Here is an 18,570-nt window from a genome sequence, read left to right on the forward strand (position 1 = left end):
TGTTTTAATAGAAGAAAGCTAACTGATGATGCAGATCACATAGTGATTTGTATGAAAGTCAGTGGTACCAAACACATGTTGAAGAAAACACTGCATACCACAAGACCTAGTGCTATAGATAGTAAACTATAATAATGTTATGAGAGATTAGGTTATGTACAGAAATACAATGATACAAATGAAATTTATTTGCGTTTTTTTGAAGTACAAACTATACCCTTTACGGTTTGATCTGCAGTGGATATATGGATTAGGGGTACATAAGAGATTTTAGATTTCTGTAGGATCTAAGTACTTTATAACTATCCTCTTACCACCTTATCATCGTAGCCCTTACATGAGTTTGTTCATGAATATGTGGGACCAGGGATGTATGCAGGGTTCATTTCCCACCACCAATTCAAGTGCAGCCAGTTCTGATGTGGGAAGTATCCGCTGTTTAACAATGCACAGCATCTCTACGCAACAGTTTAGGGCAGGAAGTGAAGCCAAACATGGTGGTATGTTCTTTACATTAAGCATTCAGGAAAAGAAACGCATACAAAAAGGAAGCTATAAAACTTATTAAAAAACAAGATTAGTACCAACTTCATGTGTTAACAAAACAGAGCATTATAAATAAGCAGTTAAAAATACAAATATGTAAATCACTTGTCTGTAATTGTACTTAACCCAATACTTTCAGAAGTCGAAGGTGTAACCCATGCCTGCTGGGTGTGGTGCTCTGTCCCCTACTAGTGGCACCTAGACCCTCTAGAGATTGATGAGTCTGTTACAGTCTTGGCTAAGAGCCATGTAGCTTTTAGTTCATGTCGTCGAGGCTCATATACTAAGCTTCAGAGGTCCCAGGTTCGATCCCACTTGCTGACGACTGGGGTCTGATGGTGTTACAAAGATGCAATGTAAATATTTGAAACTGCAGGGGGAACACGCTCCTACCTTGAATATGGCCTGACAGTGCGGCTAAAACTTTGACTCCTGTGCACAGTGCAAGGGAATCTGCGTTGACCGTAAGTGGTCTATATCACCATTTCACTGTGTGCCTCCTCTGGGAGACATTACCTCCTACAACCCAGTTCCTCCACAGCTAACTACATGGCAGGATGTTGACTGAGTACTGATTCAAGAAGTGTGCAGGCTGCTCAGTCAAGAGTACCAGTGCCTGCAGCACCCGGAGTTTATCCAGAAAGGTTTCCATCCAGCAAAGCACTTGCATAACTCAAAGCATATGGCTAGACCTATCAACTCCAATAGAACGCTGAAGTCCCTATTGTGTCTTCACACTATTCATGTGCTTAAGTGTTTTGCTATATCAGAGCTCAAGGGCTGACAAAGCTCAATCTTGCTTAGCCTGTGGTATCTGACTGTACGTAGAACAGCTTTGAGCCAAGATCTGAGAGGGAATGACTAGGATGTATGTGCATACCCCATTGTTCCATCCATTAGGCAGACGATAGAGCAGTGGTTCTCAACCTATTTACCGTTGTGGTCCTCCTACGTAGCTCTCTGTGTTATGTGGGCTGCATCCACACACTATATCTAGTACCAGTATGGCCCTGAGGATGTCATATGGGTCGCAGCTGTGGGCTGACTGGGCTCTATGGCAGGGTGAGAACTACTGCCATAGAGTATATCTGTGTTTATATGTGGAATACTCTGCTCACAATGTATGCCGACCTAGTCCCAAAATGGAAAACTTGCTGCTGATTTTTGCTGTGCGGGCATGTTGTCAATTTATCAAATTTTGGAAAATCTAGCCTAGGGATTATATGGAAAAATAATGAAATTACAAAGCGTCCTTCTATCTGAGGAGTTAACGTGAGATTGGGATATGTTGTTTATCTTTTCCTCTAGCACTCCGTTTTCCTTGACTTGCTTTTTAATGTAACTGTAAAAATATTTCTCTGTTTTTGGTCTGCAAGTCAGACCTGGAGCAGATCTCTCAATCCAGTGAGCTACAAGGTTCTTGAAACTCAAAAGTTAGCACTAGTTTGAGTAAATATACTTGAGCAACTACCTCGGAATATTCAAAATTATATTTCAGCATACATGAATTTTAACAACTAAACCTGTAAAATGACAAAATGTGCATACTCCTATTTAAAAAGTTGGCATTTTACAAATTGTTTGTGAAAAGTGGAGCAAAGTTGCATATATTTTTGTCTCCAAGAAATGTCATGAAATATTTGCTATTTTTGCATGACCCTATTTAATTTTAGTGTATCTAGCTCGACTTGCTAGGTTTTATAAAATACATTTTAAATAAAAACCCTACAAAAATAAAACTTTCCACTATATACACACTTCTCCTCTCCCTGGAGAGACGGTGGGAAAGAGAGCATGTCACATAATGTGCTACAGGATTGTGCTCTCATACCTTGGAAATGAGGTCAGTGGAAAAGCCTACACAGAGTAGAATAGAACTATACCTTCCCCAGCACTGTGGTATCTGAGCCCCTACGTGTAAGGAAAAAATGACAACTCTAAAGAACAATTTCCCTTTATGCTAGCTCTGTGAGATTGCAGCCATGAGTAATGGTTTTTCAAATATTCACCCAAAAAGAGAAATTCCTTTCATGGATGTTCTGCTGATCATGCAGTAGCCATTGCTGCCACATGCATGTTTGAATAGTCAGTTCTGTCTTGTATTCAGTGTATATTCTGGGAAGAACATTACCTTACCTGAGGCTTGGGTGACTATGGAAAAGGGCCATGAAGCTGTAAGGCACAAAGCTGCAATAGATTTCAGTAGCTGTGATTGGAAGAACCAGCTGACAGCAAAGCCTGATCCAGCCCCACTGGAGTCAGTGGCAAAACTCCTCTATCAATTTAAATAGGAGCAGGATCCTGGCCTTTTCTGCGTGTGGAAAGGAAACAGAAAGGGTGATAGTTTGGCTACTGCCCTTTTCCTGTTGTTGGACTGTAGTTAGTGTTTTGCTAAGGTCAAGTGGAGGAAAAGGAACAGAGAACTATCATAGTGACATAGGACTGGAAGGGACCCCCTGAGTAATTGAGGCCAGTTCCCTGCTTTCACAGGCAACCCCATCACATAATTTATCAAGCTTCATTTTTAAAACTAATTAGGTGGTTTGCTCCCACCACTCCTATTGGGAGCTGTTCCAGGACCTCACTCCTCTGATGATTAGAAACCTACTAATTTCCTTAATTTATTCATAGCTGGTTTATACCTATTTGTTTTTTTGCCAACGTAGTCCTTTAGCTTAAATAGCTCTTCTCTCTCCCTGGTGTTTCACACTCTGATGTGTTTATAGGGAGCAATGAAATCCTCTCTCCGCCTTCATTTTGCAAGGCTAAATAAGCCAAGCTCTCTTAGTCTCCTCTCATAAGATGAGCTCTCCCTTCCCCTGATCATCCTAGTAGCTCTTCTCTACATCTCTTCTACCGTGAATTCAGACTGGAGCCTTGGCTAGTAGAAAATAATATAGATCACCTCCATACTTGAGTAGTGATTTCCGTCTTATTACTGGCTCAGTTTGGACTTTGAGTCATAGCCTACTAGCCTAGAACAGAAAATCACCTTCATATGCCAACTCCTGCCAAGGGCATTGTGTTGGAGGACCAGAAGAAATGTTCCTGAAATGGCTGTGAACTTACATTTTCCCCCCTTCCCTGATGCCATGTTCTCACTAGAAAATGGTTGCCTGGGTTCAGTGCTTTTCTGATGCTTTTTCACTGCCTTAAAGTTATGTCAAGAGGAAAGATCTTTCTTTTTTCTCTGGTACTTGTACTTGTCTTCAGAAGTTCCTCTGAAGTCCAATATTGTTCATGTAAAAATAAGAGAAAAGGTATTCATTTACATTTTATGCCCAACTCGGGGAGACATTTAATTAAAACTACACAAAAAAATTAAGCCCTTCAGGGCCTGATTTCTGGTCTCACTTACATCTCTGCATTATCAGGAGTCATTCCGCTTAAGTCAATAGTTACACCTGAATACAATTATTGAGAGCAGAATCAGGGCCTGCTGCCCCAAGTTGGCTTTTCATCCTCTGCTCCCAATTTAACTGCAGGGCACACTTAGAGCAGGAAAAGCACATCGAGACAGAGAAGATTTTTTTTTTTAACATCAGAACAGTGTTTTAGCCAAATACTTACCCTGAACAGAGAACCACAGGGGGCTCTGACTTGTCCCATTTTGTGACCACACTTCATTTTGCAATAGTCTGAGCCTCCACTTGTTTGGATGGGGAGGAAGAATCCTGGGGACTGAGGTCTATGGAAGTCCTGTATTGAGGTGCATAGAGGATATTCTGCTTGGATGCTGCATATTATCAGCACACGTAATTCTGATAAGTTTCAAAGACACCAATATTTGCTGAAGCATGATCTCCTAGGCCACTGTTAGGGATGCACTGCTGTTGAGATACTATACCGGGGGGGGGGGGGGGGGGGGCGGCTGGAACAATTCATGTAGTAAGGGTGCTGAGTGTCATTGCACCAAAATGTAAAACCTATATGTGATGGAAACCACTTCAAGCCAGGGGTGCAGGAGCACCCACAGCACCGCTAGTTCCAGCACCTATGCATTACACCGAGCAGCATCAGGAAGCTTCCACAAAATTGCAGCACAGTAGCCTTGGATCATTTCAGCACACCATCATACACACAAGCCTTAAAAAGAAAAGGAGTACTTGTGGCACCGTAGAGACTAACCAATTTATTTGAGCATAAGCTTTCGTGAGCTACAGCTAGCTCACGAAAGCTTATGCTCAAATAAATTGGTTAGTCTCTAAGGTGCCACAAGTACTCCTTTTCTTTTTGCAAATACAGACTAACACGGCTGTTACTCTGAAACTAGCCTTAAAGAATCTGGTACTTTTAACATCTCTTTGGATCATCTTGATAGCGTGTGGAAGCAGAGTTCATGGACATTTTCAGTAGTTTGAATGCAGCTTCATCTCTTGCGTAATAAAGAGCAGGCGTCAAGCCAGATTCTGGCTTCAGAGGCTATAAATCTTGAGTAGCTCTGTTGACCTGAGTGCAGTTCTCAGATGCAGGTTCTGTTTGACGCACATTGAAGACCACCTGATCCAAAGCCCACTGAAGGCAATGTAAAAACTCCTATTAACTTGAATAGGCTTTGGAGCAACCCTTAAGATGCGGAACCCTGCATGTCTCTTGTAGCTAGGCCCTAATAATAGGATCAAGGCAAAAATGAATCCATGCATCTGTGAATTTTGTGGGGTTGTAAATTTAGACCTAAATTCAAAATTTGCAGCATGTCTCCTAGATACATTACTCTCTTACTTAGCTACTGAATCTACTGCCTGCATGGGTTTGAATGTCTGTTTGCACTACTGAGCAAACCAAGTTTTTCTTTATTGCCCTGAAGTGCTGATAATAGCTAAGGTGAGCTGAATTCTATTCTCTCTGCCCCAATAGCAACAAAATAATGAGCAAAGTTCCAATGACAGCATCTTCATTACTGATGCTGCCCTTTTGAGAGGCATAAAAAATACAGGTTGAGCATGCAGTGCAGGCAGTTGGAAAAAATCATCTTTTGACTTGTAAACTGAGCAGCAGATTTGATATGGAGTCACTGGAAGAAAGTAAATATGGCATACTGTCGTGTCAGTTTTACTGAATCACTTTTCAGAGTCTACATAAAGCTTTAAAACAAAAACCAAGCAATGAATTATTTGGTTTTCCACACGGCGGTAGTGAGCTGAAAGTGGAAGAGGGCCCCAGCCCACAATCCCCAGGAGGTATATAAATGATTGATGGTAAAAGCTTAGGTCATCTACTTTAGGAGTGATTGAAGGATAATGTCCCTGCATGCGTCTGGAATGCAGTGGGAGAGGGGTCTAAGGGAGAACACCCTGTGACACGCTTCTGAATTTATTCTCTTCCTCAGGAGTCGACGTGGAGGTAGGGGCGTAGGTGAAGAGACCCTAGTCTGTGCTTTCCCCTCTGCCACCCTTGGACATTTCTTCCCCAAAGAGCTTTCTGATCCATTTTGCTCTCTCTCTGTTTGCTTTACCTTTCTTTTCAAATTATAGATATTTGGCACAAAACTCCGCCATTTAGTCTTGCCCATTTTTACTGATCACCTTGCTTTATTGACAGAATGAGAAGAGGAGGTATGTGGATGTTGAAATTGTTAAGTTGTTCTTTGCTGTAAGTAGGAAAGTGATTGATCCAACCTGATGTATCTAACCCATGGGTGTAAGTAAGTTTTTGCTGCCATAGGAGTCTTCCCGATCCTTCTCTTTTGACAATTTTTTTCAAAGTTGGTCATAAATTTCCACCCCTTTCCCTCTCCCTCTTCCCCCCGCCCCTCCAGCTGTCTTCATTTTGTTTTGAAGCTGACAGCCACAGGTAGGGCTTTGTAAATTGCTGGAAAGGATTATTTTTTTAAAAAAACATGCTCTTGACAGAAATACAGCAGTGTGGAGCTTGCACAAGGAATTATTTGAAAAATCCAAACCTGGATATTTTAGAGATGTTGGACACCATCCTTGACTGATTTAAATAGGCATAAATCCATCAACTTCAATGGAGCCATGTCAGTTATATAGACCAGCTGAAGATCTAGCCCATCATTCAAAAACAAAAAAAAAGAAATTCCCTGGGATGTGCCGTTATAATAATGATACCCAGCCTGCATATATAATGCTCTTGCTTACAAATTAACGCTGCTTCCTCTGTGAAGTAGGCAAGTAAGTAAACTAGCTCAATGTTGCAAATGAGGAAACTTACCTAGGGAGGTTAAGAAACTTGCTTAGAGCCAGCGAGAGATTTAGGAGAAGAGCTGGGATTTCCTCATTTTGCTCAGGCTACGAGGCAGACGTTCTGTCAATGACAGCACACTTACATACTTGGTAGCATCACCTGGCATTAATTTGAAATAGTTGTCCAGCTAATTGCATGGCAAATTCTGTATTCATATTTATTACAAAGGTCAACAACCCCCTTTTACCCAGTGAAACACATCTTTCTTATGGTGCATAAAAATCAGTACACTTCAATGACTGTGGTGAGTGAATGCCTTCTGGGGAAAGCGTCTCTGTACAGTGAGTGGATGCTAGCTTCTTATGAGGCTTGGGATCATGTTTTAATCCTTAATCTTGATTTATGCAATTTGATCCAGAAAGCAAATGTTTAAGACAGAAAACTATCATGTAAACAATGAGCATTATTATTAATAATAATTATGATAAAGCTATTTACTGCACCAGGGTATTTAGTGTTACCATGATATTTGCAGATTCCCTATTGTGAGAATAGGAGATCAGGCAAATGAGATGGTAAATTTATACTGCACTTGGCACATAAATATCCAGTTTTAATAATGTGCATGGTTCTCTGTAAGGGGAGTGGGAGGAGAGGGAACTAACCGACATAGTACCTTTAGTAATGTCTCTGACGCTAGCCCTGGGGAAAATAAATTGTGCCTACAGAAAAGATGGAATTGGAGCTTATAAGGATGGGTTCAATACATACTAACACTTGAAATGTATCTGACATTCCTCCATAGACTTCAGAGATAAAATTGGCTCATATGTTATAAGGTACCAAGCTGGATTTTGTAGAAGAATGTAGAACTTATAAAATACAGTTTATCAGTACATATGGATTAATGTACCAGATGGCCAGTGCCATCCACTCAAAAGGAAAACATTTATACTTTAGTAGAAAAGAAGGAAGCGGAAGGAAAGCTCATGGAATCACACAGAAGTTCTGGTTTGGTGGTGAAGTTTTCGTGATCTCTCACATATTTCTTAATTCTTAACCCTCTGTGGCAAAGAGGCCCATTTGCTGGTTCACTTCTCTTGTCAGGCCTAACACTGTTGTCATAATCGGCATCTAAAAAGTGTTGTGTAAGATATAATTGGAAAACTAATAACTTACTGATCTTTAGTATTCTTGTGTGATGTATGTATGGGACGGGAAATACAAAGGAAATTGTCTCATGACATTAGGATAATTGTGGCTTGGTTTTTAGGGAGTTTTTGCTGAACTCCCATAATTTAACACAGAAAATGAAGAAATGGCAATTTAAACTTTTTTATCACTTACAAGAAATGAGGCTGCAATAAAGCAGAGTTGAAATTTGGAGCTCAGAATATTTATATTGTGCCATACAATGGTACATTGGCTTGCAACGAGTGACCAATAAGGCCATTTCAGCTTTTGGTGACCATTGTTTAAGTCCTTACCTTGCAATAATGATACTTTGATGCATGTTTTTCTCTAGGAAAAGGAGATGTTTTTGGCGATGTGTTTTGGAAAGAAGCTACCCTTGCTCAGTCCTGTGCTAATGTAAGAGCCTTGACTTACTGTGACCTTCATGTGATTAAAAGGGATGCCTTACAGAAAGTGCTGGAGTTCTATACAGCCTTTTCTCACTCCTTCTCCAGGAACCTCATCTTAACCTACAACTTGAGAAAAAGGGTAAGGAGCTTCATTTTTAACATATGGATTCTACAAATAATCACTTCTAAAGACTGTCCCTGTAACTGGTTTGAATTTTGCCATTTCTCTTGCTCTTTCATAAAGGTGTAGGTTGATCAGTGACATTGCTAGAGTCAAAAAGTCACATCTGTAGGTGCATAATCAGATGTGGGTATGTTAAAAGTCCTTTATTTTAATTTATAAGAAGTAATCTCCGAAAAAGACTTGTAAGTTGCCATGCTGTTGTGATCAGTTGCTCATTGTTTTTGCACTGTTGATAAACAACATTCACTGATTTCTGCTGCTTTAGTGTGGCAGCACAATTAAAAAAGGAGGGGGCATTATTTAATCAGTTACGAGAGACTGAGGAAAAGGCATGAAATATGATATATGGAAGAAAAACCTTTGCAAGTTTGTAATTCTACAGTTGCAATAGCAATAGAATATAAGCACGAACGATTTTGTCAGGAGTTGTTTCTTCTAGCTACAAATACATTTTGGAAGTACTTTGCTGACTTAATCGATCTGTTTGTTCTCTCTTCTCCTCCCCCCCCCCCCGGTTCGTTTTTTTTCCCCAATTCTTCTTGTGTGTTAAATCCAAGACTTACTGTGTCCGGTGCAAATTATAAAAATGTAATATACCATTTTTAATTCCCTACGTAATCTCAGTGAACCACTGCTGTGGAATTTTATTAAAACAGTAGTACATATAGTTCAGTTAATATGATTCCATGATGCAGTGTAGAAGAGAGAAGAATATGAAATTTTGAATATTTGGAGTACACTGTAGCTATTTGTTAAAAGAATATTTTAATAGAAAGCGGTACATAATCACCTAACATGTATTTTTGGTTGACTTCTTTGTTCCTAAGAAATTCTCCATGGTAACTATCAAGTGCCACAAAACTTCTAACTAATTATAGCTGAATACATAGCAGAACTCTTTCTCAGCCTTTTTGTAAAATGATGACAGTGTGAGACTAGAATTTAACCCCAGCTGGCTAATTCTTGGCACTCTGGATCTACTCTAGGCATGATGAAATTTATAATACTCTGCACATCAGTAACTCATTCCATCCATTTGCACCCTTTACAAATATCAATTAATTTTATTCCCTAGTATGCTATAAGGTAGGTAAGTATTATCCCCATTTTTGACACAAGATCAAAGCAGCAATGACAAATTATTACAAAATTAACAAGCCAACTCCTGGAGATGTAAATTCTATTTGTTTTTCAGGGAATCCTTACCTTACAAGGTGAATTCCACTGAATGGCACGGCATTTCTGTCACAGACATTTTGCTCCCTATAGGACAAGGGGAAATGCAAGGCTACAAGACTGTTAACTAACATCCGTTCTTATATGGTTGCAGTTAAGATCATCTGGATATTGGTTCTGAAATGCTGTGGCTTTAATAAAACCTTCTCAATATTGAGATCCTCTGAAGAGTCAATATCCTTGACTCTGTGGGATGAAATAGCCATAGTTATGGTTCTTTAAAACTATTCTGGTGAAGGGTAAAAGATTGTATTAGAACTTTTACATCAGCAATTTGAGAATCAGATATTGATCCAAAGCTGTGGATCCTTCCACTGACCCTAATGGGCTTGGATTATGCTCCTGATTCCCAGGCCTGTGTTACAAGACCATCTTTAACCACAAAACATCCTTCCTTCCCTGTCAGGTTCTTCTGTGATGCGTTTATTACAGAAATGCATTCTGTGTTAGCAATTTCCATCAAATTACAGAGCTAATTGGATTTTAATTGGATTGCAGTCAGTGGAAAAACTACGCTGATTGATAGTGGAAGTAAGATTCAACTGATTCTAGGTTAGCAGGCTGTATTATTTAGTTAGTTAGTTAGTTTTTTACTTGAAAGAAAGCTGATTGCAATCAGAGAAGCAATCATAAATAACACAAAGTATATACATTTCTGGGGGTTTATTGAAGGGATAATATTTTATAGTGCTCAGGCATCAGATCCATCACAAAGTGACTTTTCAGAAATTGGAATTTTAAACATTTGTTTTCATACATAATCTATGAATTACTGTGATGTCATCATCATTTAAATACCTGTGTCCAATTTATATAGGAAATTCTCATTAAGTTGTGGCTTTCTAACATTTCTCTATTTTTTTTTTCTGAAAAGAAAACACAGCCAGAAAACAGAAATTTATGTGAATTATCCTTGTGAAAACCTTCAAAATATAAATATTATAATAGTACTTTGCACTCCACTAGCACCTTTCTTCAGGGAATGTCGAAGTGCTAAACTGGCTGAAGGGTAGGCATGGTATGTGCCCTCTAAATACATTTGTACACTATGAATGTTCCTGGCAATTAAACAGCAATTTTTGATGTGCCAAAAAGACACCATTTCCCCACTAGGGGTCTCCTCTGGGGGTGCAGACTCCTTGTTAATAGGAAGCTAAGAAAGTGATCTCCAGAAAGGGCTGCAAGCCCTTTAAGAGTCTGGCTGGAATGGAGCTGTCAGTCTGGGTAGGGCAAGGAACCTGCTCTTCCTGTGAACATGACCTTCCAGAAGCTCTACTCTGTCATTGCAGACAGTTACTCATATCACGCAGGAGCAGTGGGGCCTAGGGTTGTTTCACTGAGTCCCAGATACAGTGGCAGAATTAAAGTTGCTCAAAGCAACATTAGGTCCCCTTCTGAACCCTCGGTGAGGGGGGTGAGGCAAAGGCACTGGGGACATGGGCTCAGCCAGTGGCAGTATCACTCCTAAGGGGGCCATGCTAAAAGAGGTGGAAGGTCTATGGGTGCCCTGTGGAGGAACCCATCATCTCTAGGGAAGATGCCTGCTTTTCCCCCACAAATTTTCTGACACTGTTGGGTTTCATGCTCCCATTAGGAGTCCAGAACCTTTTCTCTTTAAAGGAACAGTGCAGAGGAAAATTCACGGGGAGACGCTTGCACAGTTCCCAGCAACTCTGTCTCCTCCCTCCCCCTCAGGCTTTTTTGTGATAAGGCACTTTCTGGCCCTAGATCTTTAACAACATTTGCTAGCATTCAGTTCTTGGATAGCTGACATTAGGATAGTTGGTTGAATGGTCCCCATCCCTTCTGTTTTTAAATTTTTGCTCTCTGTATGTGTGCATGCTTCATGCCCAGTATTTATTCCTACTGTATTGGGGCAAGGAGTATTGTCTCCTTCCACTCAGATGCAGCCATAAATGGTGTTATACCTTTGTTTGTTCTTTATGTGATTGATAGAGAATTCTCATGCATGTTTTACTAAGTTGGTCTCATTAGTGCGCCGTGCCTTGAATACTTTACTATGCCATTTAAACATTAGGCATTTTAGCTTGGATGGGAAATTAACCAACTGGTTTTGAATGAAATAGAACAACACAGTTCACAGATGGAATGGTTCAGCATTTTCATGTTGCCTAATAAACTCATTATGAATGCTCGGAAGGTCTAGATGGGGGAGGGGTGAGGAGTTTTCCCGATCACAAATTTGCGTCCGAGGTATAGGGAGAAAGCATAGATTTAGAAAACTAGATGTAGATACAAATTATTATGAAGAGTTACCAGGCAGAAAAGTATGGTACAGAATACTGTCAGCATATAAGTAGAGCAGGCATGAGCTAGTGCCTTAAAGCTCAGGACTCAGAATGGGAGATCATGTCATAAAAGAATGCAATGATAGAAAAGACCTAACCATCCATCTCCCTGCCAGTGTGGAACTGCTCCCTATTGTACATTAGTGTTTTGCTCTGTTTGGTTTTAATTGTGTGCCATTTGATTGGGGCTCCCACAGGTTCTCTTGGGAATCCATTCCACAGATTAGTCAATCACACTGCCAGGAAACTCTTCCTGATATTTAGCCTAACTTTCACCTTCTGTCACTCCTAGCTAGAGTGACTACCCCTCTCATGGGACACTGTGGAAGCTGGGTTTGGATAAGATACTTGAGCTAACAGTCTCTTGGTTTAAATGTGAGGAGGCTTTTCCCCTGTCACAGCCTAAACTTGCCAGCCTTCAGTTCATGCCACAAGATCTATATGATCTCCCAGGCTGGTTCTTTCTGATGAAGAGAACTGAGTGGATGGAAGGCTGTGATGGGACAATCTTCATTTTATGGGGGAATCTGGAGGGTTCTAATGTTTTGTTGTTGTATGGTATTTGTTGATGTGATTGATACAGCTGTCCAGATCTTTTCTGGCTCCATTTTAAACAAAGAAATGCTCCCCTTTCTACTAAACAAAATTCCTCCTTTCTCACCTTGTTTTTCAAACTCTTCAAATATTTGTATACTATTATGTCCCTTGTCATTTCCCCCTCACTTGAATTATATATATGTTTACTTCTTCCAATATTTCCTCACAAATAATGTCCTGTGTTGTGCTCCTGGCTCTGTCACAGACTTTGTGTGGCCTTGGGCAAGTCATTTAACTTCTCTGGGCCTCTTTCTTCCCACCTGTAAATGAGTATAGTAATCCTTCCTAGATCAGAGGTTTGTATGCAAATCACTTTGAGACCCTTGCTTGAATGTGCGATGGGAAGTATAAGGTAGTATTACATATCCACCCACACATACACTAAATAGTCATAGAAATCAATCCAGTGCTACTCCATGCCCTGGGAATTGGATTTCTTCTACCTCCTCTCCTGAAACTCCTATGGATCTCATTAACTCAAAGCCCACCCACTCAGGCTGTGCGCTAGAGGAAGGATTTGGTCCACTCTGAAGTATGAGTGAAACTTTGTATGAATAAGCATACAATTGTTTTTCAGTCGAGTGGGAAGCTTTCCTAATTTTGAGTCAAAAATAACTACTTTGCCTTTCAAAGAAGTCAGCTGAAAGAGTAATTTCCCAAAATTTTTCAGTTCTAAGGCTCTTTTGATCCTAATTTTAAAATATATCGTATATTTTTCAGCCTTAGGTCCTAGTTTACATTATAGAGGAGCTAGTTGCAAATTCTAATGATATACTTTACATAGTTTGAATATATACACATATTCATGCTGTAGCGTTAATAAGCTTGTGTTCTGGATCTGTATTAAAGTTGGTTGTACTATGTGGAAGATTCATTTTAACACAAATATTGTCCATAACTGACTGTATGAACAGTTTAGTCAGATAATGAAATGTTTATATAAATGATCTGAAATGGTCATTCCGGTACTTTTATGTTTTAATTTGCAGCATTCATCATTGTGTGTAGCCTAGATCATGTGTAATGCTAAGCAGTGTTTCATACATTTAGACACTAGTTTAGCACCTGAGAATTCTCCCCCAGAAATAGTTAGTTGATGCTATTCAGAGGCAGGGTTGTTTTCCCAAAGGAAAAATATTTGAGACAATTTAAATTATTGAAACGTACATAGAATGTAAATCATCTGGGGAGCAAAAACTGTTTTAATAGATGCAGCTCTTCACCACCAGAAGAAACTGATGGGGGGGACCAGCTGTTGATGGCCTTCTGAATTATGGTTTTTATAAATTCTATGAATGTATCTCATCATGGGATGCTTCTATACTGTAAGTGGTATTAAACAAATCAGCACTTAGCTGTCCCAAAGCATTTGCAGTAGAATATTTTCTGTTCTGTGTTATCATGGGTACCTGGAGCATATGAAATGCTGTTTTTAATGGTACCCCCTCCGTGTGTCACTCTGAAGTATTTGATACCATCTGGCTGATTTCTGAAAACTGAATTAGGAATGCACATTGTGAGGGCAGGATTTATTCAGATAGATATTTCCCAGTTTATTTTAGGACAAGAGAGCAGAATATTTGACAATAACTGGGGAGGGGGGGGAGATACAAGAATAACAGGCAAATCCTGGTCCCACTTAAGTTAAGCCTCCCTTTTGATGAGGACTAGGATTCTGTACAAGGTCTATTGAGTTTTGATTAGAACTGGTAGAAATATTTTGACTCTAAAATACTTAAAAACAACTAAACAACTTCTTAAAAACAACTAAAACCAACCAACAAAACAGAAACCTTTGTAAAGCCTTTACAAAAAATGCAAAAAAAAAAAAGAGAGAGAGAGAGAGGGTATTTTCAAGCTTCTAATTGAAAGTACTGACTGACATTTTCCATTTATCCCCATGCCCAAAAAGTGCTCATGCAGCAGTTTTGGCTAAATGAAAAATGGTCCTTAACAATTTCAGTAACATTTTCAAATAGAATTTTGATTAACAGTTTTGCAAAATATTTACTATATGTCCATTTGAACTCTGGGAAATGTTTTCCAGTTGGAAAACGGCAAGTAAGTATGAAAAGTATGTTTTTCCCTCACTTTCTTACTTTTTTTTTTTATCTAACCCTACTTTTATTTTTCCCAGTGGAAAAAACATGATGGGCTTGATTCAGCAACCTTACATTCATGTTGAGTAGGACTTACAGGAGTAATCTAAAATTAGTACTTCACTCATATTTCACTCCTTAACACAAGCAAGGGGCCCTATGTGGATAGCATTCTAAAAATTATTTCAAGGGCCTAGGGCCCTTTCTATCACCCTCCCAAACATCTTCATCTCTGGTCAGCCCCTTCCCTATTATCCATACAATAAACACACAGTGTAAAAACATTTTTTTTCATGATTAGTTCTCACAGTTGACATCAGAAACTCCAAAAAAACTTCTCCCCAAATCATTTAATAACAAATTAGACCATTTGCTGTAAAATGCCCTAAGTACTATCTTTGTGTTGAAAATGCAGGATTTATGTACCCTTTTAGGATACATTTCTTTTTCTTGAGTCTTTTTAAAAACCTTGAAGACACATTCATTTAATGAGGTAACAGCAGATGCAGCTCTAGTCTTACTAAGGTGACATTTTATAAAGACCAGAAATATATAAATAATCACCTCTAATCTCCAAGAACTTCCTCTCTTTTTTGGCTACTCAGAAATTTAATAAATCCATGGTGTCAGACTCTCTACCTTCACTTTGAGCCATCACATAATTGTGGCTTGTACAGTCCTTTTGCAAGTAAGATACATGTAATTAATTGCTCTTCAGGGTTTCACTGTCACCCAGCAGTAGCAGATGAGGTATTATTTATGGTGAGTTGTTATCTTGATTAAAGAACGTAAAATCATTGTCGACTTCCATCACACACTTGTTAAAGTAGCTTAGGCTACCAATGACAATATAGCTCCTGCCCAAAGAACAGCATTGAAACAGCTGTGAAAGAACAGCAGGGAAATGGGACAGAGTCTAAGTGCCAAAGAACAGTCATTGGCTTTGCTGCTGCTACCTGTGATGTAGTCTAAAGATGTCTTATTTATTAGGCTTTGATTTCCTCTACCTGCTTCCATTTTAACTCAGTCATCAACCAGCAAGTCCTGTGCAGCTGCTCGTGGCTCATTGGTTTACAAGATTTCAGTAAATACCTTCTATCTGGGGGTGAAGGGCGTTCGTTGCATTTAATCCAATGACAAATGCAGTGGAATAAGTGAGAGAAGTAATCATGGAAAGCTTTTAGTTGCGATGTCATTTGGGAACAGTCCTATCCAGTTAACATAAAAGCTTTGTGATGTTCTTTATCAGTAACATTCAAAACTGTAATTTGTTTTTGACAGTCACAACATGATTTGGAAGTGACCTTTATATTTTATTCCTAGACCTTGCTTTACTATAGATTTGCATCCATGAAGGGTAGTTCAGAAAGCTAGTGAATTCCATGTAACGTTATGTTTCAGAAAGAGGAAACAATTTGTCTGGATTTTTCACCATTCCTGTTTATCCTCGTAATATACAAAGACGTTAAATGGAGAAATAACCTTGGATATATCATGAGTTAATGTTTTGGTGGTGGCAGGAGTTCTGGGACTTTCTTCCCACTAAATTTCCCTCTTTTTTGCTTCCCGAAAGTCCTGTGTTGGACTAATGCTTCTTTCCAACCAGGGTGATCCTCTAGAGGCCATCAGTATCACCTTGGAGTTAGCCAAGGGGATTGCTTGACGGAATTCTGAAGCCCCTGACAAATTACCTTTCATAGCTAATTGCAATAACCCATGCATTGGCCAGAACTGTATTACCCAGCATTTTGAGATCCCTGAATTTATAGCGTTTGTCATCCAAGGATTCACAAAGGTAGATAAGTTGTTATGCCTATTATATAAATGGTAGAAACTGAAACAGAGAGAAGTTGTGACTTCTCAAGGTCAAACAGCGAGTCTTAGTTCTATTCCTCATAGTGACATTAAGGTTTCCTGGCTCCCAGCCCCCTGCTTTACCCACCATGACACATTTTGGTACCATCCTGTATCAATTCTCTTATGACTAATGGAAGAACAGACTGTGTAGTTATAGAGTTTGATTTACACTGTGGTGGGATATTAGCAGGTGGACTCATGCAGGAAGTGTTTAGAATTGGTTAAACTATGGCTATGATGAGATAAGTGGCTCTGTGGTGAGGGGAAAGTGGTGGACGTGTTGTTCCTTGACTTTAGCAAAGCTTTTGACACGGTCTCCCACAGTATTCTTGCCAGTAAGTTAAAGAAGTATGGGCTGGATGAATGGACTATAAGGTGGATAGAAAGTTGGCTAGATTGTCTGGCTCAACAGGTAGTGATCAATGGCTCCATGTCTAGTTGGCAGCCAGTATCAAGTGGAGTGTCCCAAGGGTCAGTCCTGGGGCCGGTTTTGTTCAGTATCTTCATAAATGATCTGGAGGATGGTGTGGATTGCACCCTCAGCAAGTTTGCAGATGACACTAAACTGGGAGGAGAGGTAGATATGCTGGAGGGTAGGGATAGGATACAGAGGGACCTAGACAAATCAGAGGATTGGGCCACAAGAAATCTGATGAGGTTCAACAAGGACAAGTGCAGAGTCCTGCACTTAGGACGGAAGAATCCAATGCACTGCAAGAGACTGGGGACATAGTGGCTAGGCAGCAGTTCTGCAGAAAAGGACCTACGGGTTAGAGTGGACGAGAAGCTGGATATGAGTCAACAGTGTGCCCTTGTTGCCAAGAAGGCCAATGGCATTTTGGGATGTATAGGTAGGGACATTGCCAGCAGATTGAGGGACGTGATCGTTCCCCCTCTATTCGACATTGATGAGGCCTCATCTGGAGTACTGTGTCCAGTTTTGGGCCCCACACTGCAAGAAGAATGTGGAAAAATTGAAAAGAATCCAGCAAAGGGCAACAAAAATGATTAGGGGACTGGAACACATGAGGAGAGGCTGAGGGAACTGGGATTGTTTAGTCTGTGGAAGAGAAGAATGAGGGGGGATTTGAGAGCTGCTTTCAACTACCTGAAAGGGGGTTCCAAAGAGGATGGATCTAGACTGTTCTCAGGGGTAGCTGATGACAGAACGAGGAGTAATGGTCTCAAGTTGCAGTGGGGGAGGTTTAGATTGGATATTAGGAAAAACTTTTTCACTAGGAGGGTGGTGAAACACTGGAATGCATTACCTAGGGAGGTGGTGGAATCTCCTGCCTTAGATATTTTTAAGGTCAAGCTTGACAAAGCCCTGGCTGGGATGACTTAGTTGGGGATTGGTCCTGCTTTGAGCAGGGGGTTGGACTAGATGACCTCCTGAGGTCCCTTCCAACCCTGATACTCTATGATTCTATGGGTATGTCTACACTACGGAATAAGGTCGAATTTATAGAAGTCGTTTTTTTAGAAATCGGTTTTATATATTCGAGTGTGTGTATCCCCACAGAAAATGCTCTAAGTGCATTAACTCAGCGGAGTGCTTCCACAGTACCGAGGCTAGAGTTGACTTCCGGAGCATTGCACTGTGGATAGCTATCCCACAGTTCCCGCAGTCTCCGCTGCCCATTGGAATTCTGGGTTGAGATCCCAATGCCTGATGGGGCTAAAACATTGTCGCGGGTGGTTCTGGGTACATATCGTCAGGCCCCCCTTCCCTCCCTTCCTCCATGAAAGCAAGGGCAGACAATCGTTTCGCGCCTTTTTTCCTGAGTTACCTGTGCAGACGCCATACCACGGCAAGCATGGAGCCCGCTCAGGTAACCGTCACCCTATGTCTCCTGGGTGCTGGCAGACACGGTACGGCATTGCTACACAGTAGCAGCAACCCCTTGCCTTGTAGCAGCAGACGGTACAATACGACTGGTAGCCGTCATCGTCATGTCCGAGGTGCTCCTGGCCACGTCGGCTGGGAGCGCCTGGGCAGACATGGGCGCAGT

The 18,570-nt window shown here is 40.4% G+C and overlaps 1 protein-coding gene across 4 annotated transcripts in view; it reads left to right on the forward strand.

The window, feature by feature from the left end:
• Window positions 1–18,570, forward strand: part of KCNH1 (potassium voltage-gated channel subfamily H member 1) — a 314,873-nt gene that overhangs the window by 181,459 nt on the left and 114,844 nt on the right. For all 4 annotated transcript variants that reach the window (XR_012667760.1, XR_007355670.2, XM_048843090.2 and 1 more), the window contains one exon: window positions 8,219–8,415. Coding sequence is in view for 2 of the 4 variants with exons in the window: in XM_048843090.2 (XP_048699047.1) it covers window positions 8,219–8,415 (197 nt within the window). In the remaining 2 variants the exon portion in view is untranslated. The remainder of the gene's footprint in view (window positions 1–8,218; window positions 8,416–18,570) is intronic.

The sequence above is a fragment of the Caretta caretta genome, chromosome 3 (genome assembly GCF_965140235.1).
Source record: "Caretta caretta isolate rCarCar2 chromosome 3, rCarCar1.hap1, whole genome shotgun sequence".
Lineage (NCBI taxonomy): Eukaryota > Metazoa > Chordata > Testudines > Cheloniidae > Caretta > Caretta caretta.